At 43.4% G+C, this 26152-nt stretch overlaps 1 protein-coding gene across 3 annotated transcripts; it reads right to left on the bottom strand.

Moving 5' to 3' along the window:
* Window positions 1-10013: 10013 nt before the first annotated feature.
* On the bottom strand, window positions 10014-25247 carry rab14 (RAB14, member RAS oncogene family). 3 transcript variants are annotated; one of them, XM_055920541.1, is made up of 8 exons: window positions 25111-25247; window positions 24157-24215; window positions 23835-23888; window positions 23259-23436; window positions 14008-14074; window positions 13805-13892; window positions 13656-13686; window positions 10014-13547 (listed from the first exon to the last, which is right to left on the bottom strand). In XM_055920541.1, exons 2-8 carry the CDS (start codon window positions 24206-24208, stop codon window positions 13370-13372), a joined length of 648 nt encoding a protein of 215 aa, XP_055776516.1. In that variant the 5' UTR covers window positions 24209-24215; window positions 25111-25247; the 3' UTR covers window positions 10014-13369. The 3 variants fall into 3 exon arrangements, with proteins under 3 accessions (XP_055776516.1, XP_055776518.1, XP_055776517.1); XM_055920543.1 differs by lacking the exon at window positions 24157-24215 and having other exon boundaries at window positions 23835-23850; XM_055920542.1 differs by lacking the exon at window positions 25111-25247 and having other exon boundaries at window positions 24157-25103.
* Window positions 25248-26152: the final 905 nt, after the last annotated feature.

The raw sequence follows: 26152 nt of genomic DNA on the forward strand, positions 1-26152 counted from the left end.
AGTACTGAGTTACCTCAAGAAGAGGTCCAAATGATTATGGCCACCGCACGTGTATATCCGGTGGCTATGGAGGGAGAAGGGGAGCAAAGTGAGACTGACATGGCTTGGGAACACCTCTTGGAGCCTGTGGTCTGAAAGGGGAAGACTGGGTGAAAGCATAAAGAATTTTTTTTATGGCCTTCATTTTTGTGGAACCCAGCAGAAAAGTATCCTGAATGCATACTCAGGCGAAGAGAGAGTGGGAATTGTCATGTTATCAAACTTGGGTTTTTCTTTGCATATATAATTATGCATAGTTTAACACATTATTAATACTGTTATGTTTTGTGTTTCTTTTTGCTTTTCAAGTCTTGTGCTATCACTCTCTTAGGAACCAGAAGTTGAAATGGAGAAAGTCAAAGCTACAGCTGAAATGTCACTCTGTTATCCGACGAGAAATTGGAATGAGAGTGTGTATAGTGTGATTACAGATCAAAGTCCATAAGACGTAGATTTGTAAACATACTAATCAACTGTGAATGTTAATCATATGTTATTATCATTGTTTGTTCATTTATAAGTCATTTCCAAGTTTATATAATGATGAACAGTATGGAGTTAATGTTCAACAGGGTGGACTGATGAGTTATGACTTATAAACGTGATAATATGAAATATACTTATTCATGTCACTAAGGGAGAAAGGGGACTGTATAGAGTTTACATTCTGTCAGGATATGTTATTGTTAACCATCAGGGAGAAGAGACACAGTCTGGTACAAGTCAACATGACAGCCGCGAGTTGGGGAGGAGTGAGGAATTTGTGCAGAGGTCAGGTTAGATGAAGTGAGGAAGAACATATGACTAATCTTCTGGATAGCAACAGAGGTGTATTGGCTGCTCAGATGTGCAAGGAGGGGCTCAGCATAGGAGAAAGGGTTAAATACAAGTGGTTATGTGCAGCTGTATGACCCAGTGGGTGAATAAACTTGGTTCGAGCTTGATTAAGCGTCCGTGAGTTTTTTACTCTGTTTATTTAGAACCTAACGCCAATTTGTAAGTCGCTCTGGATAAGAGCGTCTGCTAAATGACTTAAATGTAAATGTATTTTCCTCCTTCCCTAGCTTGATTTCATTTCATCCTTTATTATCTTCCTTTCCTAGAACCCTTTTCTCCTTTCCTAGCTCCCATTCATTGTTTTTGACAGTCCACCCACTTAATCTAACAGTCCCTTTGCTCTTGTCAACCAGATTCCTCAAGACCATGCAAGAACTTGGCCCCAGCAGACACCACCACAAGAAAACCCAAGGATTCATCAGACGCACAAGGGCGCATGTGTCCAACCAACGCCGAGAATAGACACATCTTCCCTCTCTCCTTCTTCTCCTGGTGGGCAACAATTCCTCACTCACTAATGTTTCAGTATCAGCTGGTGGAGGGAGATATGGGGAGGATGTGTCCATCCATTGCATAGGAAAGACACATCTTCCCTGTCTCTTCTCCTGGTGGGCAGCAATATACACTTACCTCCCTCTAACCCACCTCATTGTGTTATAGTGAAATGCCCCTTAAAATATGGGAAATGCTCACCAAGCAAGAAAAGATCCTGGAACAGCAAACGCTCATCCTATGCCTCATAGCAGAATGCTGCAGAATATGTGATCGAAGAAGGCCTTCTGCCGTTGAAGAATCAACAAGGTCTCCAGAGCCTGGAAACCAAACTTCAGGGGGCTGACTTCAAACTGAATGTCATGTCCACTCCCGCACCTGCGCTCGAGGTCACCGGTCTACTACCCACCTGTCCTGGCAAGCCATCTTTACGCACACCTGGCAACCATCATTGTGCACACCTGTGTCTCATCATCAGTCACTACTCCCTTGATTACTTACACTTTATATACATTTACATTTACATTTAAGTCATTTAGCAGACGCTCTTATCCAGAGCGACTTACAAATTGGTGCATTCACCTTATGATATCCAGTGGAACAACCACTTTACAATAGTGCATCTAACTCTTTTAAGGGGGGGGTTAGAAGGATTACTTTATCCTATCCTAGGTATTCCTTAAAGAGGTGGGGTTTCAGGTGTCTCCGGAAGGTGGTGATTGACTCCGCTGACCTGGCGTCGTAAAGGAGTTTGTTCCACCATTGGGGTGCCAGAGCAGCGAACAGTTTTGACTGGGCTGAGCGGGAACTGTACTTCCTCAGAGGTAGGGAGGCGAGCAGGCCAGAGGTGGATGAACGCAGTGCCCTTGTTTGGGTGTAGGGCCTGATCAGAGCCTGAAGGTACGGAGGTGCCGTTCCCTTCACAGCTCCGTAGGCAAACACCATGGTCTTGTAGCGGATGCGAGCTTCAACTGGAAGCCAGTGGAGAGAGCGGAGGAGCGGGGTGACGTGAGAGAACTTGGGAAAGTTGAACACCAGACGGGCTGCGGCGTTCTCTGATGAGTTGTAGGGGTTTAATGGCACAGGCAGGGAGCCCAGCCAACAGCGAGTTGCAGTAATCCAGACGGGAGATGACAAGTGCCTGGATTAGGACCTGCGCCGCTTCCTGCGTGAGGCAGGGTCGTACTCTGCGAATGTTGTAGAGCATGAACCTACAGGAACGGGTCACCGCCTTGATGTTAGTTGAGAACGACAAGGTGTTGTCCAGGATCACGCCAAGGTTCTTAGCACTCTGGGAGGAGGACACAATGGAGTTGTCAACCGTGATGGCGAGATCATGGAACGGGCAGTCCTTCCTCGGGAGGAAGAGCAGCTCCGTCTTGCCGAGGTTCAGCTTGAGGTGGTATATAGCACGCTTTTGTTATTAGTCATCAGGTAGTATTGTTTATGTTTCTATGTCAGACGCTTCTCTTGTTTTATATAGCTCCATGTTCGTTATTATTAAACTCACTAACTGCACCTGCTTCCTGACTCCCTGCGTCTACGTTACAGGATACTAACTATACAAATGGAAGCAGCAGTTAACCAAGACATCTCCCAGATGGTCGGCGAACAGGAACACCTTCTTCGTCAACACCATGACCAGCTGGCTCATTTGGCGACGGCTATGGATGAGGTCCTCCGCATTCTTCAACGAGTCGACATTACTCAAAGGGCAACCAGCGGACGATTCTCTACCACAAGTTATGTCAGCTGTTATGACATATTATGACATGGTTATGACTGTGTCATAATGTGTTATGATGCTGGGTGTCAAGTAAAGTGTAAAAGTGATTTTTGCTACCTTTATTTAACTAGGCAAGTCAGTTAAGAACAAATTTTTATTTACAATGACAGCCTACCGGGGAACAGTGGGTTAGCTGCCTTGTTCAGTGGCAGAACGACAGAATTTTACCCTGTCAGCTCGGGAATTCGATCCAGCAACCTTTCGGTTACTGGCCCAATGCTCTAACCACTAAGCTACCTGCCACGTTAGTGGAAACTGCATTCACGTGGTAAAAGATTCATATGTTGGCTTAATCGGAAATTACCTTTAGGGGCGCTTTCACATATCCTCTTATGATACAGATTCTGGAGCATTTGGTACCCTGATCCACACTATAAAGCAAGTGTGAAACCGAAACGAACCCTGGCTGAAACAAATTCTGGACCTGTGTGAGTACATGCAGGAACGCCTCAAATTGCTGGCCACAATTGCACCCTTCACTTTTGACCAGTAGTGGCGCCTCCGCTTGAAAACACTTCACTCCAAAATATTGGCCGCTTTGTGGGCGTAGGAGTGAACCTATTCAAGTGAATATATTTGGAAAATGTAAAAAAAAAAAAAGATATATGATTAGCTGGCTACAGCCGGCCAACTTTACATACTGTATAACCAAACGAAGATAGACCACAGCCCGTCGTTTCAAGTGGGAACAAATGAGTCATAATGGGCAGAACAAGCAAGGAAGTGGGCAGAACCAAGCACGAGCTAGCGAGATCCTATTAGCTCGTTCTAGCATGTATTTGCATATTTCCGTTAAGGAATGCCTACTCTGTGAATTGCGCGTGTGCAATAACTCAATTCGGCCTTTGCACTAAACACCATTTTTGAAAACTTTGGCAAAGGGTAAAGTCTACAAAACGTAGTCCACATGTTTCACTGCCGGACACTGGGCTTCCTTTCACTACCATATTTGGTAGTGAGTGGAAATGCCAAGCGGATGCTTCACATTCATAAATCCGGTGAAATATCTGTCTCGCCTGTGATGTAACGTTAGCTCGCTATGTGACAACATCAGCTAACGTTATCTAGTTCAGCTAACGTTATCTAGTTTAGATAACTTCATATTAGCTTGTTATCTTGATGTAGGCCTATTTATCATTGTAAATTAAAAACATGCTCCAAATGCATTTGTAGGGTTCTGACAATTCCCACTCTCTCTTCGCCTGACTTTGCCTTCAGGATAATTTTCTGCTGGGTAGATTGATGTAAATGTGATATTTCCATTTTTTATTTGTAATACATTTGCAAAAAAACTGTTTTGCTTTGTCATTATGGGGTATTTTGTGTAGATTGATGATAAAAAAAATATATTGAATACATTTTGGAATAAGGCTTTAATGTAACAAAATGTGGAAAACATCAAGGGGTCTGAATACTTCCCGAATACACTGTAACCCGGAAGCCAGCTGCACCTATGTGTTGGAGGAAACACTGTTCAACTGACGACGAGGTCAGCCTGCAGGCGCCCGGCCCGACACAAGGAGTCGCTAGAGCGCGATGAGCCAAGTAAAGCCCTACCGGCCAAACCCTCCCCTAACCCGGACGACGCTGGGCTAATTCTGCACCGCCCTATGGGATCAAACCCCAGGCTGTAGTGACACCGCAACACTGTGATTCGCGCACTGACCAGGTAAGCGGGTACTTCAGTATTCAAATACCTTGTGTGATATTAGACTTTATTAGTTTAGTGACAACCTATGTAATTTGCTAGGTTATTGTTAGCTATGCGCTGTTGAAAATGTTGTTTAACCGGAATAAAAGTAGGCTTAGCTACAAGGAGACAACTCTCATCTGACTATACCTGCTGAACGGGGCTTAGTTCATGGATGCTAAGGGAAGCCAGACTTCCCCGCAAAACTTATCAAGAATAAAACATAGAAAATAATTTATTTGGTCTCTCTGTGTTTCATACATTTCCTTAAATTCACAAGAGGCTGTATGTGTCTAACAGGAGAAAGCATCCGAGCGAACGAAACAGCGCACCCTCTGTCTGTGTGTGTAGCCCATCTATCTGATGCTGTCTAGTCAAAAAGAGTATGACATTGTTGCTGCCTGTAGCACTGAATGCAAGGGAAGCCAGCGAGCATTTGGCCTCCCTTGATAAAGAAATGATAGCTGAACACTGATTGGCTGAGAACTCAGCTGTGAATGGTCCTGATGCACCCAAAAAAAGTGTCATGGGAAGCCAGTTTGGATTTGGCTTCACACCAATCCCATCACAGGCCAAAAGTCATTGACTGAAAACTTGAATTGTTGCATCTCGGTGTGTCGTTGTCCTCCGGTGGCTAGCTAGCTAACTAAAATTGTCCCTTTCCTAAATTAGCCATGGATGTAGATAGAGATTTGGACTTGTAGTTTTATTTAATTCTCCGTACTGGCCAATTGATTATAACCGCGATTCTGATCCAACCATAAATTCATGCATTGTGCTCGTGGCCTGAGGATGGAAGTTCAATATAAAGTCTGCTAATGTTAACTAGCTGGCCTGGCCATCGTTGCCAATGAAAGGAAGTAAGGCTGGCGAGCAAGCATTTTAGCCAGCACAACAAAAACTAAAAGCGTGTACTGTATGACAGAGTCATAGACTGTTTAGGCAACATGAAAGAGGAGGATGGCATTGGCATTTCTCTACAAGTAGGGTGAATCAACATGTTTTTTTCTACTTGCACACACACACAAATTAGTACCACGGACAGCCACATCATATTTAGCTTAAGTTGATTGGACTAAATCGTTTTTTGGTATCTTTTAGTTGTCACTGTATTAGATTAAGCATAGGTGATTAGAGGATGTTGAAGTTGAAATGGTGCTTGAATAGTGGAGGCCGTGCCTGTTTTCATTGCGACTTGCTGTAACTGTCAGTGGTTCTAAATCAATAGTTGTTTAGTAGCATGAAAATGTGGAAGCATTAACTTGCTTGACCATGCTGTAAGTCATATAAACTGTTTATTACAAGTAATATGTTTTGTTATGAAACTAAGGTATGGTTGCCATTGTGTCTTCTTATTGTCTCGGTTTAGGCCTATGAACTAACATGCACAGCTATTGCCTACAATATATTTTATTTTGATTGTTCAGGTTCACCATCAGCAATAGTTTTGGTAGTTTTTCCTTTAAACAAATCAGTGTATATGGTCATTTTTAGATATACTGGGTAATGTTGATCATTTCATAACGAGCAATCACTTTTGTGAGACACACTGCATGGAAAATATCGTTCCATAAAAATTTCCAAATGGTCGAAACCATTCGATTTTGAGATGGGGTGAAATCCAAAGTTGTGCTATATATATGGGCTATGTCATAGCTAATTTGTAAATGACACATATTGATACATTACTAGCTCAAACACTTAATCTGCAAATATGACAAATTCATTTGTAGGTGATGGTGATTTCAGAACAAAAGTGGGGAGACAGAAAAAAAGCCCCCCCCTAATATGATAGTGGTAGAGGTGGTAGATGCCTGGTCTCCCTTATAAGGCTCAGCTCAGGTGCCTACATAGTCCATACACAATTTACACACAGAAGTCAGCTCAGATGGATCCCGCTCAGAGAAGCCCAAGTTCATGAGCTCCGTCTGCAGCAGATTTTAATTTAGAATGGAAAATTAATGTGTTTATCAAGCAAATGTTACTGTATCGCACTGAATCGTTTCAAACTAAAACATATCGTTCCTGTATCGCATCGGAGCCCATGTATCTATAATGAACAAAAATAAACGCAACATGCAACAATTCTACTTAGTTACAGTTCATATAAGGCAGGTATTCCTAAACTGGGTTATACGTGCAATGCCGTAAGGGAGATGCCAAATAAAAATATGATTCACTTTTCTTCTTTTTTTTTAAGACGAAAATAAATACATTTGTTCACATTTTCAAACAGTCCTTTTATATTTTCCAACGGGGCTATACATTTGGGTAAGGGTTTTTTTCTCGCCTGAGTAGCCACGTTTCACTACCAAAAATAACATTAAACCATCTAGTGTTCAGCGAAATAACACAATGTCAAATACAGGTAGCCTAGTCAAATTAACATCAATCACATTAACCGTTACTCTCTCGCGGGAATTCCATTAGCGATCCGTATGTAGCTAAACGTAGCTGCTGCTCATTCCGTTTGCTCGAAAATGGATAAATGGTAAAAAAAAAAAAAAAAAAAAGTAAGGCCCATAGAGACACATACCAGCTATACCTGCACCTGTCGACAAAACATGTTCTGCTTCCACGAGCACATCCAATGCTAGCATCAGTAATTCTACATTTGTTGTTAGCCCAGCTAGCATAGACACTGGCAGTTGTGAATCTGATGCAGCCGAAGAGCTACTGCCCCCTTACCCGGGAAAGCACTGAACAACAGACAGGGACGTTGGACCATCGAAGAGGCGCAAATATGATGAGCAATACATTGATTTGGGGTTGACTTATATTGGGACTAGTGCCTTTCCTCAGCCACAGTGTTATATGTGCAAAAGTACTATCTCACAACTCAATGAAACCTTCACTCTTGTGCAGACATTTAGAAACAAAACATGCCAAATTGAAAAATAAGCCATGGGAGATTGAGCGAAAATTAAGATTACTTTTGAGTAGTAAGACATGTATAAAATCAACAGATACCATTAGTAAGAAGGGGGTAGAAGTGTCTTATATGGTGAGCTACCGAGTGGCTAGGACAGGCAAGCCCCATACTGTTGTGGACTTAATTCTTCCTACTGCCGCGGATATGGCTGGGACAATGCTGGGGGAAAAGGCCCAAAAAACTATACAGACAATGCCTTCATCAAACAACACTGTTTCACGACGCATCAGTGACATGGCAGGAGATGTTGGAAGCCAGGACAACAGGAGAGGATATGTTTTAAGTATTGGACAGCTTTGTGACATCAAATGGACTTTGGTGGTCAAGATGTGTTGGTGTCTGTACTGATGGCGCAAAACCCATGACAGGGAGACATAGTGGAGAGGTAACGCGTGTGCAAGCAATTGCCCCCGACGCCATTTGGGTACACTGCAGCATCCACTGAGAGGCTCTTGCTGCCAAGGGAATGCTTGACAGCTTGAAAGTCATTTTGGACACTACAGTAAAAATGGTTAACTTTGTTAAAGCAAGGACCCTGAATGTATTTTCTGCACTATGCAATGATATTGGCAGCGACCATGTAAGACATTTACATTTAAGTCATTTAGCAGACGCTCTTATCCAGAGCGACTTACAAATTGGTGCATTCACCTTATGATATCCACTTTTACAACATACAGAAGTGCGCTGGTTATCAAGAGGCAAAGTATGGACAATTTTTTTTTAAATTGAGAGACAAGTTAAAAAAATTCCTTACTGACCATACATTTCAATTGTCTGACCGCTTGTATGATGAGGAGTTTCTAACACGACTGGCCTATCTGGGTGATGTTTTTCTCGCCTGAGTGATCTGAATCTAGGATTACAGGGACATTCCGCAACTATATTTAATGTGCAGGACAAAATTGAGGCATTGATTAAGAAGTTGGAGCTCTTCTCTGTCTGCATTAACAAGGACAACACACAGGTCTTTCCATCGTTGTAGGATTTTTTGTGTGCAAATGAACTCAAGCTTACGGACAATGTCAAATGTGATATAGCGACGCACCTGAGTGAGTTGGGTGCGCAATCACGCAGGTACTTTCCCGAAACGGATGACACAAACAACTGGATTCGTTATCCCTTTCATGCCTCCAGTCCACTTACCGATATCTGAACAAGAGCCTCAATTAAATTTAATCAGAAGTTACTGCCAGATTTCTTGATTGGGCATTGCTCCAGAGTATTCTGACTTGGCAAATCGCGCTGTTAAGACACTGATGCCCTTTGCAACCACGTACCTATGTGATAGTGGATTCTCGGCCCTCACTAGCATGAAAACTAAATACAACCCAACATTGCAGTTATGTGCATCCTTTCAAGCACACCCTTCTCATTAACCTGTGGTGAGTTATTCACAATTTTTGATAAACAAATAAGATTTAATATGTAAGATGGTTGAATGATTTATTATTTGTGCCCTGGTCCTATAAGAGCTCTTTGTCACTTCCCACGAGCTGGGTTGTTACAAAAACTCAACCTCATTCTTATGTTTAATAAATGTATTGTATAGTGTGTGGCAGGCTTACAATGATGGCAAAAAAAAAATTGAGAGTGCGCTGACCCTGATGCTTGAGGGGGTATCCAACTGGAGGTTGAATGTTTGAAGGGGTACAGGACTATAAAAAGTTTGGGAACCACTGATAAAAGGAAATCAGTCAATTGAAATGAATTCATTAGGCCCTAATCTATGGATTTTACATGACTGTGCAGGGACTCATGGAGGGCATAGACCCACCCACTGGGGAGCCAGGCCCAGCCAATCAGAATGAGTTTCCCCCCACAAAAGGGCTTTATTACAGACAGAAATACTCCTGTTTCATCAGCTGGCTGGTTTTAGGAGAAGAAGCCGGATGTGGAGGTCCTGAGGTTGTTCTGCCAAATTCTCTAAAATTACATTGGAGGCGGTTTATAGTGGAGAAAATAACATTCAATTCTCTGACAACAGCTCTGGTGGACATTCCTGCAGTCAGCATGTCAATTGCACACTCCCTCAAAACATGAGACATCTGTGGCATTGTAGAGTGCCCTTTTATTGTCCTCAGCACAAGGTGCACGTGTAATGCTGTTTTATCAGCTTTTTAATATGCCACACCTGTCTGGTGGTTGTGTTGTCATTGCAAAGGAGAAAAGCTCACTAACGGGGATGTAAACAAATTTGTGCATGCAATTTGAGAGAAATAAGCTTATTTGGCATATGGAATATTACTGGGATCTTTTATTTCAGCACATGAAACATGGGACCAACATTTCACTTGTTGCATTTATTTTTTTGTTCAGTATAGATATGTACCGAATCATCTTTAAAAGAGAAAGATGCACATCCCTAGTTGCCACACACAAGATTGCCCTTAATCCAGAGCTGTTCTCAAAACAAAATCTAATTACAGAAAGCGCCAAACTGAGATCAAGAGTTGTTTATCCATAAATATTTTACCATGGTTAAGAGGTGGTCCTTCGAAGTCAGTATTATTACACAGAAACACTTTTTATAATCTGGTCTTGTCAAGAGCATCTGTGCTTAGATTCACAAGAGTATAAAGAATGTACAATAATGGTTATCTAAATAAAGTCATTCAATAATGAAAGTACATTTGCTCAAGCCAAAAATGTTACATTAATCAAAGAAAATCATTACAAACAGAAATGGCTAGCCATCAGTGAACCAATTCCAACACGTAAGATTTTTGACCAGGGACCATATGTATCAAGCCTATCAGAGTAAGAGTGCTGATCCAGGATTAGTTTTGCCTTTAAGATCATAATGAATAAGACTACATGAACAGGGTGGACCTGATCCTAGATTCTCTCCCACTCAGCTGCTTTGTGAATATGAGACTAGGCCTACGTGATGGAGCTACATGTAATGAGACCAATTTAAATCCTTCTCAACACTTCCAAGGAGACCGTTTGGGGAAAAGCACCACAACTAATATTAGCCAGTCTCTTCATGCCACCAAAGAACTTGAGTGAAAGGCAGACTGAACCAGTCTTTTTACAGTGCATCGAGCTTTGAGAAATTGCATTACAGTTGTATCTTCTAAGCCCATTTTCAAGATAACACTACTGCTGCGTTGCGATACTAGGCCCTGAAATACAGCACAAGCAAATACCGATTGAACATAACACACTAACACCTCTGCAGAAAGAAAAAAAAACATTCAGAATCATAGCTCGACATCTCTCCGACTAAGAAATCACATACATCAGTGATGTCAAGGTAAATATGGAATGACTTCAACGAAAGATTAGTGAGAAACATAAGCTCTCTACAGAATGCACCGCGTGTGCTCATCCCAATGTGGAGATCATTGTTGTGAAATGGTGAGGAATGAGCTTTCCTGTCCTCTGGGGTGTATTGATTAGTGCAAAACGATTTGCATTAGAAAACATTTTGCAACAAAAACAAGGGTTTGTTATTGGACAAATTCAGGTAGGTCCTTACCTGTTTGCTTTCATTTGGTTCATAGTGTATACACCAGAGGAATCTGGTGGGAGGAGCTATAGAAGGAAGAGTTCATTGTAAAGTCTGGAATGGAATCGTAACATCAATCACCTTATCAACTTGTTTGACTCCGTTCCATTTCTACCATTAAAATGAGCCCGTCCTCCTATAGGGCCTCCCACCAGCCTCCCCTGCTAAGACATGAAGAAAAGGGACAGGAACTGCTTAAGGTGAGGAGCTAAGATAAACTGCTCTCAGCGTGGCTCAGATAGCCCTGATGGATGCTCCATTACAAGGGAATGAATCTGGTGTTATTAGAATCGGAACAAACCAGACAAAATAATATACATATATTTTTGTGCCTTTGAACGGGGTATGGTAGTAGGTGTCAAGAACTGCAACACTGCTGGGTTTTTCATGCTCAACAGTTTCCCTGTATCAAGAATGGTCCACCAACCAAAGGACATCCAGCCAACTTGACAAAACTGTGGGAAGCATTGAGTCAACATGGGCTAGCATCCTTGTGGAAAGCTTGACACATTGAAGAGTCCATGGCCCAACAAATTGAGGCTGTTCTGAGGGCAAAAGGGGGTGCAACTCAATATTAATGCGTCCCTAATGTTTTGTACAATATGTGCATATGATCTGGAGAGGCAGTAAAATATATCAAAATAGTTATGAATCTAATATAGTAGCCTATTGAATTTACAGGAAGGCGTTCTACATTAGTTTGCATAACAAGTTAACACTAAATTAGGCAAAAACAATCACAGAGTGAATGATATGGGGGGTGTGATCAGGGGTCGCATCCCAAATGCCGCAATATTACCTATGCAGTGCACGACTTCTGACCAGAGCCCTATGGGTACAATTTGGGATGCAAGCAGTGAGATGAAGTCCCTGAGATTACATCAATCAAAGGGAGAGAGGTGCATTGCTGAACCACCTCACAACCTCAGTTCACCAGCTAAGTCCTACTAAAGTGCCCCAGGGGACATAGGAGAGAGATATCCCTCTAATACAAAGCCACGGGCTGAGCAGGGTGACCAATTTCCACAGCCACCATAGATCCACATACAATACTCCCATTTGAGTCACAGCTGGAGTGGGCATCTGAGATGTCTCACTGATCAGAATCTCTACTGATGGGGTGTATTCATTGGGTAATTTCAGGTTAGTCCCTCCCTGTTTGCTTCCGTAAGGTTTCTAGTAAAAACCCCCCTGCTGGAGCTCTATCTCCACCGAAACGGCCTCCAGACCACATCACAAAAAGTGCAAAGATTTCTCTTGGACTCCACGCCCAGTGTTCTGTCTAACTTTCCAATAGTACATGCTACAGGTCAGATCTCTCTCATTGAGGCACCCCAAAAAATTGACCATTTGGTCTTTCACACGCTCATATTCTACATTATACTATACACATCATTTCCCACTAATGTTCATTAAAATAAATGGGTAAAAAATAACAAATATTTTATAATAATTATATCGAACAAAAAGTCAATCCAACGTATTCCAAGACCGATAAAATCTCCGGAAACGTTTAAAAAGAATTAACAATTTGGTGAATGGTTATACACGTTGAGTGAATCATGCATCCATTATCTTTGGTATCTGTGCCTGTTTGCTAAGTATTTTGCAGCCACTCTTAATAATTTAATTTGAATTAAAACAGTACTACATTCAAAACACCACAAGAGTGATGAATCATTCCATTTATAGTTATGCACATCATGGTTTCTTCTGTGGATAGAAAAAGGCTTTTTCTTCAGTAGAGCAGCCAGCCAGCCACAAAGGCCTGTTGCTGTGTTCTAATCACAATGTGTGACCCATGAGGCTTGCTCATCTCATCATAGGTGCTGGGTGCACTGGGTTATGTAGGCTATGGGGACATACAGTATAGCTGTGTGAGATAGATATGGGGAGACAGAGAAAGAGAGGGAGATGGATGTAGATGGCTGGTAGTGGTATAAAGCCCATCCCTGGCTCAGAGCCTACTGGGGCCCAGACTGTCAGTGCCTTGGTGGAGGCATGTGAGCTCCTGGGTGGTGGAGGGAGGCTGTGGCACAGGGAGGCAAAGGTCAGCTGGAGGGTCAGCGGGTGTGGTCATTAGCAGCTGCAGCCTTCCTTCTGGGGCTGCAGTTCACTGGTCAGCCGGCCGCCCTGCGGGGCGGAGGGCTTGTGCTGGACACCAGACTCGGCGGCGTTCAGGTCCAGGCTTCCGTCCTGAATGTTCTGGTAGATCTTCTTGGCTGCCTCCAGGAACGCGTCCTCCACATTCTCACCCCTGGGTTAAAGGAAAACAACAGATTCAGGCACAATGGACTGACTAGTCTCCTAGTAACTTCAATGCCCTCTTTGATGCAAGTGAAAACATTTGGGTGTGTTAACTTACGTCTTTGCACTAGCCTCTAGGAACAATAGACCTACAAAAACAGACTGAATTAGGTTCATAAGAAAAGTTGTTTGCAAATAGAAAGTGATTGTTCAAACTTTGATTCCCATGATCTACAGTACACGGAGATCTGCTGTGATAAACCTTACCGTTCTCCTCAGCAAACTGCTTAGCCTCCTCATAGGTTACATCTCGCTGGGCCTCCAAGTCTGCCTTGTTACCAATAAGAATTATCACCTGGGGAGATAGCACAAAGGCCAGGGTTGTCATGGCAGCATGGAAATATACAACTGTCTTGTAAAGACATCCCACAGTTTGATCAGGAGTTCAGATTTCCAGCTGGATGACTCACAGTATTAGGGTTGGTGAGGTTTCTAGCATCAGTCAGCCAGCTGCTAAGGTGGTTGTATGTGCTTCTCCTACAGGAAAGGACAAGAGAACATTTTTTTTATTTTTTATTTTTTTATTTCACCTTTATTTAACCAGGTAGGCTAGTTGAGAACAAGTTCTCATTTGCAACTGCGACCTGGCCAAGATAAAGCATAGCAGTGTGAACAGACAACAACACAGAGTTACACATGGAGTAAACAATAAACAAGTCAATAACATGGTAGAAAAAAGAGAATCTATATACAATGTGTGCAAAAGGCATGAGGTAGGCAATAAATCGAATAATTACAATTTAGCAGATTAACACTGGAGTGATAAATCATCAGATGATCATGTGCAAGAAGAGATACTGGTGTGCAAAAGAGCAGAAAAGTAAATAAATAAAAGCAGTATGGGGGTGAGGTAGGTAAAATTGGATGGGTAGTTTACAGATGGACTATGTACAGCTGCAGCGATCGGTTAGCTGCTCGGATAGCAGATTTTTAAAGTTGTTGAGGGAGATAAAAGTCTCCAACTTCAGAGATTTTTGCAATTCGTTCCAGTCGCAGGCAGCAGAGAACTGGAAGGAAAGGCGTCCAAATGAGGTTTTGGCTTTAGGGATGATCAGTGAGATACACTTGCTGGAGCGCGTGCTACGGGTGGGTGTAGCCATCGTGACCAGTGAACTGAGATAAGGCGGCACTTTACCTAGCATAGCCTTGTATATGACCTGGAGCCAGTGGGTCTGACGACGAACATGTAGCGAGGGCCAGCCGACTAGGGCATACAGGTCGCAGTGGTGGGTCGTATAAGGTGCTTTAGTAACAAAACGGATGGCACTGTAATAAACTGCATCCAGTTTGCTGAGTAGAGTATTGGAAGCTATTTTGTAGATGACATCGCCGAAGTCGAGGATCGGTAGGATAGTCAGTTTTACTAGGGTAAGTTTGGCGGCGTGAGTGAAGGAGGCTTTGTTCCGGAATAGAAAGCCGACTCTAGATTTGATTTTGGATTGGAGATGTTTGATATGAGTCTGGAAGGAGAGTTTGCAGTCTAGCCAGACACCTAGGTACTTATAGATGTCCACATATTCTAGGTCGGAACCGTCCAGGGTGGTGATGCTAGTCGGGCGTGCGGGTGCAGGCAGCGAACGGTTGAAAAGCATGCATTTGGTTTTACTAGCGTTTAAGAGCAGTTGGAGGCCACGGAAGGAGTGTTGTATGGCATTGAAGCTCGTTTGGAGGTTAGATAGCACAGTGTCCAGGGAAGGGCCGGAAGTATACAGAATGGTGTCGTCTGCGTAGAGGTGGATCAGGGAATCGCCCGCAGCAAGAGCAACATCATTGATGTATACAGAGAAAAGAGTCGGCCCGAGAATTGAACCCTGTGGTACCCCCATAGAGACTGCCAGAGGACCGGACAACATGCCCTCCGATTTGACACACTGAACTCTGTCTGCAAAGTAGTTGGTGAACCAGGCAAGGCAGTCATTAGAAAAACCGAGGCTATTGAGTCTGCCGATAAGAATATGGTGATTGACAGAGTCGAAAGCCTTGGCCAGGTCGATGAAGACGGCTGTACAGTACTGTCTTTAATCGATGGCGGTTATGATATCGTTTAGTACCTTGAGCGTGGCTGAGGTGCACCCGTGACCGGCTCGGAAACCGGATTGCACAGCGGAAAAGGTACGGTGGGATTCGAGATGGTCAGTGATCTGTTTGTTGACTTGGCTTTCGAAGACCTTAGCTAGGCAGGGCAGGATGGATATAGGTCTGTAACAGTTTGGGTCCAGGGTGTCTCCCCCTTTGAAGAGGGGGATGACAGCGGCAGCTTTCCAATCCTTGGGGATCTCAGATGATACGAAGGAGAGGTTGAACAGGCTGGTAATAGGGGGTGCGACAATGGCGGCGGTGAGTTTCAGAAATAGGGGGTCCAGATTGTCAAGCCCAGCTGATTTGTATGGGTCCAGGTTTTCCAGCTCTTTCAGAACATCTGCTATCTGGATATGGGTAAAGGAGAATCTGGGGAGGCTTGGGCGAGTAGCAGCGGGGGGGGCGGGGCTGTTGGCCAAGGTTGGAGTCGCCAGGTGGAAGGCATGGCCAGCCATTGAGAAATGTTTGTTGAAGTTTTCGATTATCACGGACTTATCAGTGGTGACCGTGTTATCTAGCCTCAGTGCAGTGGGCAGCTGGGAGGAGGTGCTCTTGTTTTCCATGGACTTTACAGTATCCCAGAACTTTTTGGAGTTAGAGCTACAGGATGCAAATTTCTGCTTGAAAAAGCTGGCCTTTGCTTTCCTGACTGACTGCGTGTATTGGTTCCTGACTTCCCTGAACAGTTGCATATCGCGGGGGCTCTTCGATGCTATTGCAGTTCGCCACAGGATGTTTTTGTGCTGGTCGAGGGCAGTCAGGTCTGGAGTGAACCAAGGGCTATATCTGTTCTTGGTTCTGCATTTTTTTAACGGAGCATGCTTGTCTAATATGGTGAGGAAGTAACTTTTAAAGAATGACCAGGCATCCTCAACTGACGGGATGAGGTCAATATCCTTCCAGGGTACCCGGGCCAGGTCGATTAGAAAGGACTGCTCGCAGAAGTGTTTTAGGGAGCGTTTGACAGTGATGAGGGGTGGTCGTTTGACCGTGGACCCGTGGCGGATACAGGCAATGAGGCAGTGATCGCTGAGATCTTGATTGAAGACAGCAGAGGTGTATTTGGAGGGCAAGTTGGTCAGGATAATGTCTATTAGGGTGCCCATGTTTACGGATTTAGGGTTGTACCTGGTGGGTTCCTTGATGATTTGTGTGAGATTGAGGGCATCAAGCTTAGATTGTAGGACTGCCGGGGTGTTAAGCATATCCCAGTTTAGGTCACCTAACAGAACAAACTCTGAAGCTAGATGGGGAGCGATCAATTCACAGATGGTGTTCAGGGCACAGCTGGGAGCTGAGGGGGGTCGGTAGCAGGCGGCAACAGTGAGAGACTTATTTCTGGAGAGATTAATTTTTAAAATTAGAAGTTCGAACTGTTTGGGCATAGACTTGGAAAGTATGACAGAACTTTGCAGGCTATCTCTGCAGTAGATTGCAACTCCTCCCCCTTTGGCAGTTCTATCTTGACGGAAAGTGTTATAGTTGGGTATGGAAATCTCAGAGTTTTTGGTGGCCTTCCTAAGCCAGGATTCAGACACGGCAAGGACATCAGGGTTGGCAGAGTGTGCTAAAGCGGTGAGTAAGGCAAACTTAGGGAGGAGGCTTCTGATGTTGACATGCATGAGGCCAAGGCTTTTTCGATCACAGAAGTCAACAAATGAGGGTGACTGGGGACATGCAGGGCCTGGGTTTACCTCCACATCACCCTAGGAACAGAGGAGTAGTAGGATGAGGGTGCGGCTAAAGGCTATCAAAACTGGTCGCCTAGAGCGTTGGGGACAAGGAATAAAAGGAGCAGATTTATGGGCGTGGTAGAATAGATTCTGGGCATAATGTGCAGACCAGGGTATGGTGGGGCACGGGTACAGCGGAGGCAAGCCCAGGCACTGGGTGATGATAAGAGAGGTTGTATCTCTGGACATGCTGGTCTCAATGGGTGAGGTCACCGCATGTGTGGGGGGTGGGACAAAGGAGGTATCAGAGGTACGGAGAGTGGAACTACGGGGTCCATTGCAAACCAAAACAATGATAACTAGCCTGAACAACAGTATGCAAGGCATATTGATATTTGAGAGAGACATACAATAAGGCATAAAGTGATTGCAGGTCATGATTGGGAGAGCTAGCTAAAACAACAGGTGAGATAACAGCAGCTAGTCACCTAACACAGCAACAGAAGGTAAAAATGGCGACGACTGGGCAGAGAGGGTCGGATTAACTACACACAGATCCTGAGTTAAGGCACAGAGCCGACAGATAAAACACAAATAAACAGAATGGAGTACCATAAATTAATGGACAGTCAAGCAGGCATCAGCTATGTAGCCAAGTGATCATAGTGTCCAGGGGGCAGCCGTAGATGGAGCAGTGAGGCCTCCACTAAGCTAGCACGCGTTTAAAGTTAGTAGCCCGGGGGGTGGTCTGCTCAGACGGAGGGGGTCTGCTCAGACGGAGGCCGGTTGAGGGCACCGGTTGAGGGCACGTCTGCAGACCAGACGTGGTCGTGTCGACAGAGAATCCAAGCCGGATAGCGATGGCGAAAGAGAGGTTGTGAATTGTAGAATTGTGTTTGCTAACTGGTGCTAGCTTCCTGGCTGCGCTAGCTGCAAGATAAGCTAGCAGTTAGCAGACCGGGGCAGGCAAGTTAGCCTTTGGGGGACGTCGCGATGGGGGGGGGAAGTCTGTTTTTGCCTCTTCGTGCGGTGACGTCGATAGACCAGTCGTGGAATTAGTAGGGTTCCAGGTAGCTCTAGGTAGCTAACAGGCCTAGTAGGTTAGCAGAATGGGCCTTCAGCGGGCGTCACGCCTGAGGGGCCTGTTGGAGTCCTCGGGCAGATTATGTCGGTATTCCAGTCGTAGAGGATCGGCGGGGTTCCGTGCTCCGTACCGGCAGTAAAGGGGTCCGGATATTGTAGCCCAGGAGTGGGCTTCAGTGGTAGCACAGGAGCCCTAGCCGGGCTAGCTTCAGGCTAATTGGTGCTTGCTCCGGGATGGAAACGCTAGCCAGGAGTGGTCACCCGGGATTGTGGTTAGCTAGTTGCGAAGATCCAGATGAAAATGTTCAGAGTTTGCGGTAGGAATCCGGGGATATGGAGAGAAATAGGTCCGTTATGCTCTGGTTTTAGTCACGTTGTTCGAACTAGTGAGAGCTTTCCGAGCTAAAGGTTAGCTGATGACCGCTAGCAATGGTTTGCTAACTGATAGCTGGTAGGCAGTTAGCTGGCTATCTTCAGTAGATGGATTCCAGATCAGAAGTAAATATAAATACTTTAGAAAAAAAGCAGATCCACGCCACATTGGGTGAGGCGGGTTGCAGGAGAGTATTTAGAAGTTGAGGTTTGAGAAAGTATTTTTAAAAGATATGCGAAGAAAAAGATGTAAAAAGATATATACAAGGGACACGTGACACGACAGGACAAAGACGTCTACACTGCTACGCCATCTTGGGAAAAAAAAATTGGAACCATAACAATAATAGAATTTCAGTTCAAATGTACTAAGACATAATACCAGATAAGTCATTGTGAATACAAGACAATGGAAATTGGACAAAAGGTTAAATGGGGTTACTGAATCCATGCTAATTCCCAACACTCGAATGCTGGGCACCTTATGGACTGGTTTGCCAAAACCCAGATTTTGCATAGGCCTGGATTTAAAAAGCACTTTAAATTGATATTCTCCATTAAACATGCTTTTTAGTCCAGGACTAGGCTTAATCTGTGAGGCTAGATAAATAATCAATGTAATAGTGGCCAGGGCCCGCGTTATGGGCGGGCCTTAAGGGGCCTGGTCCGCTCTACCGTATCCCCTTGCCCTCCAAATCAAATATTGATAATTTATTTGAACGGCGTGAGCCGACAGAAAGACGCATCAATCTCATAAGTCCCCCGAACCAGCATCCCTCTGTCTCAGTGTGTGTGGCCAATGTATGTGATGCTGTCTGGACAAAAAGACTATGGCATGTCATACTCTTTTTGTCCAGACAGCACCAGATACACTGTATATACACAAGTATGTAGACACCCCTTCAAATTAGTGGATTTGGCTATTTCACCCAACCCCGTTGCTAACAGGTGTATAAAATCGAGCACACAGCCATGCAATCTCCATAGACAAACAGTGGCAGTAGAATGGCCTTACTGAAGAGCTTAGTGACTTTCAACGTGGGACAGTCATAGGATGCCACCTTTCCAACTAGTCAGTTCTTCAAATTTCTGCCCTGCTAGAGCTGCCCCAGTTAACTGCAAGTGCTCTTATTGTGAAGTGGAAACGTCTAGGAGCATCAACGGCTAAGCCGCGTGGTAGGCCACACAAGCTCACAGAACGGGACTGAAGCATGTAAAAATCGTCTGTCTTCAATTGCAACACCCACTATCGAGTTCCAAACTGCCTTTGGAAGCAATGTCAGCACAAGAACTGTTTGTCGGGAGCTTCATGAAATGGGTTTCCATAGCCGAGCAGCCGCACACAAGCCTAAGATCACCATGCGCAATGCCAAGCGTCGCCTGGAGTGGTGTAAAGCTCACCGCTATTGGACTCTGGAGTAGTGGAAACTAGAGGTCGACCGATTAATCGGAATGGCCGATTAATTGGGGCCAATTTCAAGTTTTCATAACAATCGGAAATCTGTATTTTTGGACACCGATTTGACTGATATTTTTAAAAAACTTTTTTTTTTACACCTTTATTAAACTAGGCAAGTCAGTTAAGAACACATTCTTATTTTCAATGACGGGCTAGGAATGGTGGGTGAACTGCCTTGTTCAGGGGCAGAACGACAGATTTTTACCTTTTCTGCTCAGAGATTCAATCTTGCAACCTTATAGTTAACTAGTCCAACGCTCTAACCACCTGCTTTACATTGCACTCCACGAGGAGCCTGCCTGTTCCGCAAATGCAGTAAGAAGCCAAGGTAAGTTGCTAGCTAGCATTAAAAGTATCTTATAAAAAACAATCAATCATAATCACTAGTTAACTACACATGGTTGATGATATTGCTAGTTTATCTAGCGTGTCCTGCGTTGCATATAATCGATGCGGTGCGCATTCGCGAAAAAGAACTGCCGTTGCTCCAACGTGTACCTAACCATAGACATCAATGCCTTTCTTAAAATCAATACACAAGTATACATTTTTAAACCTGCATATTTAGTTAACTTCTTTGGGGTAGGGGGCAGTATTTTCACGTCCGGATGAAAAGCATGCCCAGAGTAAACGGCCTGCTATAAAGCCATAAAAGCTAGAATATGCATTTTATTATTATTATGCATGCATTTTTATCTAACGGGTGGCATCCATAAGTCTAAATATTCCTGTTACATTGCACAACCTTCAATGTTATGTCATAATTAAGTAAAATTCTGGCAAATTAGTTCGCAACGAGCCAGGAGGCCCAAACTGTTGCATGACTCTGCGTGCAATGAACGCAAGAGAAGTGACACAATTTCACATGGTTAATATTGCCTGCTGACCTGGATTTCTTTTAGCTAAATATGCAGGTTTAAAAATCAATACTTCTGTGTATTGATTTTAAGAAAGGCATTGATGTTTATGGTTAGGAATGAGCTTTTGTTAAATCATCCTCCGTTTGGTGAAGTTGGCTGTCTTTGTTAGGAAGAAATAGTCTTCACACAGTTCGCAACGAGCCAGGCGGCCCAAACTGCTGCATATACCCCGACTCTGTTGCAAGAGAAGGGACACCATTTCCCTAGTTAAAAGAAATTAATGTTAGCAGGCAATATTAACCTCTCTAGGGTACGTGAGACGGTAGCGTCCCACCTCTTCAACAACCTGTGAAACTGCAGGGCACCAAATTCAAAAACAGAAATCTCATAACTAAAATTCCTCAAACATACATGTATTTTACACCATTTTAAAGATACACTTGTTGTAAATCCAGCCACAGTGTCCGATTTCAAAAAGGCGTTACGACGAAAGCACACCATCTGATTATGTTAGGTCAGTACCTAGTCACAGAAAAACACAGCCGTTTACATTGGCGCGTTACGTTCAGTAATGTTTTGCTACCAAAACAAAAAGGTGATTTTGCCGAGAGCCACATCAATTTACAGAAATACTCATAATAAACATTGCTAAAAGATACAACTGTTATGCATGGAACTTTAGATAAACTTCTCTTTAATGCAACCGCTGTGTCAGATTTCAAAAATGCTGTACCGAAAAGGCAAACCATGCAATAATCTGAGTCGGCACTCAGAGACCAAAACAAGCCATAAAGATACCCGCCATGTTGTGGAGTCAACAGAAGTCAGAAATAGCATGATAAATATCCACTTACCTTTGATGCTCTTCATCAGAATGCACTCCCAGGTATCCCAGTTCCACAATAAATGTTTGTTTTGTTCGATAAAGTCCATCATTTATGTCCAAATACCTCCTTTTTGTTCGTGTGTTTAGTACACAAATCGAAATTCACGATGCGCAGGCCAGACGAAAAGTCAGAAAATTCCATTACAGTTCGTAGAAACATGTCAAACGATGTATAGAATCAATCTTTAGGATGTTTAACATAAATCTTCAATAATGTTTCAACCGGACAATTCCTGTGTCTTTAGAAAGGAAAAGGAACGCAGCTACCTGTCACGCCTGAGTGAGCTCATGGTACTCAGCCAGACATCTGGTTGAAACAGCTCTCATTCTCTCCCCGTTCACAGTAGAAGCCTCAAACAAGGTTCTAAAGACTGTTGACATCTAGCCTTAGGAAGTACAATATGACCCCATAGACACTGTATATTGGATAGGCAAAGACTTAACCTACAAACCTCAGATTTCCCACTTCCTGGTTGGATTATTTCCTCAGGTTTTTGCCTGCCATATGAGTTCTGTTATACTCAGACATCATTCAAACAGATTTCGAAACTTCAGAGTGTTTTCTATCCAAATCTACTAATAATATGCATATCTTAGTTTCTGGGCCTGAGTAGCAGGCAGTTTACTCTGGGCACCTTATTTATCCAAGCTACTCAATACTGCCCCCAGCCATAAGAAGTTAAGATCGGTGTGGTAGAACTTGACTGGCCTGTACAGAGGCCTGACCTGAACTCCATCGAACACCTTCGGCAGGAATTGGAAGGACGACTGCAAGCTAAGCCTAATCGCCCAACCTCACTAATGCTCGTGGCTGAATGGAGGCTGTTATATAGCAGCAAACCGAGGGAACCAATTCCATATTAATGCCCATGATTTTGTCATGAGATGTTTGACAAGCAGGTGTCCACATACGTTTGGTAATGTAGTGTATATCCAACAGTAACAAACTAATGAAAATGCTTTTGTGTTATTGGAAAAAAAATCGAATCGTACTCTAATGTTACCGAAGACCTTCATAAACACAACCAAATTATTATATTTGCGATAGCATATATGAAATGTATTAATAACACGGTTAGAATGTTGCAGTCAAGCTCATTCGCTTGAAGGGGGGTCCCTCGAAGCAAAGCAGTTCTAGCGTAAAACATTATTGTCCCCTTATGGAAATCAAATGCCCGTCCAACTGCTTAGTTCTGGTGCTGGCCCTGATAGTCACTTCAAGTAAAGCCCAGCTGAGATCCTGGCCTACCTGGTGATGTCATAGACCATGAGTGCCCCTGCTGCTCCCCTGTAGTAGCTGCGTGTGACGGCCCTGAAGCGCTCCTGTCCCGCAGTGTCCCAGATCTGCAGTTTGATCTTCTGGCCGCTCACCTCGATTATCCTTGTGCCAAACTCGACTCCAATAGTGTGGGGGCAGTCTGCCATGACTGTTGGGAAAACAGATAGGCCCTGTTAGCTTACTAAAAGTATCTATTGAAGAGAGTATCTTAAGTGCAGTGCACATTTCTTGGTTTGTTAACAGAGGTGTATTCACTGCGAACCAAACTAAAGTAAACAGGAGGGTCTAATCCCAACTTGTTCAATAAATCCTATTCTGCATGGTGACTTGTGTCTGTATTCTGTTTGTATATTGCTGTAAATGTACTTGGCAAATAAAGGTCATTATAATACTGAAGAAACACTTGATTCTGTTGCAAAATATTTTGCTAGTGTGCACTAAGTAACCTTGAATGGAAAGTAAACTGTAAACATGCAGTGGTACAGTAACATGATTGTGTACAATCTTCCATAAAGGAGACACCACTGCTTTTTAGACCATACTCACATTTCTTTTCTGTGAACTGGTGAAGCAGGCATGATTTCCCTACACCCATATCCCCTGTAGTGTGAGAAAACAAAGCAATATAGGCAATGCTTACAATTATTCAAAGGTTTATATGAAACAGTGATGTTGAAGATTTATGGGAAGAGTGTTGTAGTTAGGCTCATTTATAAAAGAGTTCAGAATAAGTATGTACAGTACACTTAAGCAGTATTCTCATTGAAGGCACTTTTACATAAGACCAAAACAACTGCGATGAAACATCAACTAACATTCAGATTCGTTTCAGTGAGCTATGTAAAATATTGGAATCTTGCCCACTTACCAATTATAATGTTTTTGAAGATGTAGGAGTAGTTATATGGAGCAGTAGTCATTTCGGCTCTTGAATAAAGAAAGGAACGTCAATTTGAATTAAACGTTCTAGCTAGCAATAACACCAACCAGAATGTAAACTGTAAACAACCATGCCACAGCCTGAGGCCCACTACAACAGTCAAACTCGAATTGAAAACCATAAACTAGCTATAACGTTAGCTAGGTAGCTAGCTAGCAAACTGATATATTTTGTCGTCATCTAGCCTATGCCATAATAAACATATTGCGAACTTCAAATTCACTTTGGCTATCTACTCCGATTTCAGAGCACTCTCGTCAGCGTGCCAGAGCACAGAAAACCTGATGAATTTACGAACGCTCAACACCCGAATATGGCCCGTGCCAGTAAACGTCGGCAAAAAAAACGTAATTAACGTGTTCCCAGCAACAGCCACCAACTGCTATAGTGAGTAAAATGGTCAGAGTGAGGTGTTCTCTCAGTTAGTTTGGGTGCTTGACTGCCGTTGTGAGGTTAGAACACTCGGACCCTATTCCTCAGTCAGAGCGTCCAGTGTGCGCTCTGAACGCTCATTTACGAACTGACAATCTAACAACGCTCTGAATTTACAAACGCCCAGAGCTCACTCTGGCACTCAAACGTCAATTTACGAACACACCCTAAGTTAGGCCTATTCAATTTTGAAAATGTGGTGCTAGCTAGATCAGAGGAAAAGGGCGAAACAGTAATGTAATGGGGAAAACCTAGCGTGCTACATTGGCAACTGTAACGTTGGCCAAAGGGAACTCCCATTCAGTTGCTAGCTAGTTAGCTATCTGACACTTGCGCAAGTTAGCATTAGCTAGCTAACGTTATGCATTTAGCTCATTTAAAGTAACGTTGAGCGGTACCAAACTTGAATTCCCCAATTTCAGATAAACATGATACATGTCTTTGTTTTACCTTGTATTTGAATACTTATCTAGCTGTCTAACCCGGCGATCTGATAAAGTGGTCCTTTTAAGAGGCTTTCACAATTCTTCATCAATAACAGCTAGCGCAACCAAGTTCAGCTGTATACCGCAACCTACTGGACAGGAGTACACTCAGCTAACGCTGCACTGATATGGAAGTGATCATTTTTTCTCATGGGGTTTTTCCAATGATGTGTAAATGATGTGATGATGTGTATATATGACACTGTTGGGGAAGCTACTCTGAAAAGACAGTTTACCAAGCTACCAGTTACTTCACTCTGAAAGAAGTTAAGCTAGGCTAGTGGCCAATCCTCAAAAATGGCTTTAGTTTTTGAGATACCCCTACCAAATGTAGAACAAAACACAACCATGTTTTTTAAAAATCTGTCTCCCATTTATGAAATGGATTGTTGTGAAAAATATTTTACTGCAAAAGGAGTTACATTTATAGATATTGGGGGACACACCCTAACCTTAAAACATGCAGAATAATGCCTGGCTGGAGGGGGGCACATATCAAATCAAAATGTATTTGACACATGTGCCGAATACAACAGGTGTAGATCGTACAGTGAAATGCTTACTTACAAGCCCATAACCAACAATGCTTTAAGTAAAAAATAAATAAAAAAGTGTTAAAACATTGATTTCTTATGATTTCTTATAAGCTTCCGGGTTGGAGTCCCGCTCCTTGAAAGCAGCAGCTCTACTCTTTAGCTCAGTGCGGATGTTGCCTGTAGTCCATGGCTTCTGGTTGGGGTATGTACATACAGTCACTGTGGCGATGATGTCATCGAGGTACTTATTGATGAAGCCAGTGACTGATGTGAGAACACTAAGGTAACCTGCCTAGATGACTACCGAACCATAGCACTCACGTCTGTAGCCATGATGTGCTTTGGAAGGCTGGTCATGGCTCACATCAACACCATTATCCAAGAATCCCTAGACCCACTCCAATGTGCATACCGCCCCAACAGATCTATTGCACTCAACACTGCCCTTTCCCACCTGGACAAAAGGAACAC

This window comes from Salvelinus fontinalis, chromosome 4 (genome assembly GCF_029448725.1).
Source record: "Salvelinus fontinalis isolate EN_2023a chromosome 4, ASM2944872v1, whole genome shotgun sequence".
Classification (NCBI taxonomy): domain Eukaryota; kingdom Metazoa; phylum Chordata; class Actinopteri; order Salmoniformes; family Salmonidae; genus Salvelinus; species Salvelinus fontinalis.

Bases quoted from the DNA above. Each gene is read 5' to 3' on its own strand.
- rab14 (XM_055920541.1), bottom strand. From the start codon at position 24,208: ATGACTACTGCTCCATATAACTACTCCTACATCTTCAAAAACATTATA. The intron at 23,889-24,156 runs GTAAGTGGGCAA...CTCACACTACAG, and splicing joins CTTCAAAAACATTATAATTG to GGGATATGGGTGTAGGGAAA. The intron at 13,893-14,007 runs GTGAGTCATCCA...CTATCTCCCCAG, and splicing joins ACCTCACCAACCCTAATACT to GTGATAATTCTTATTGGTAA.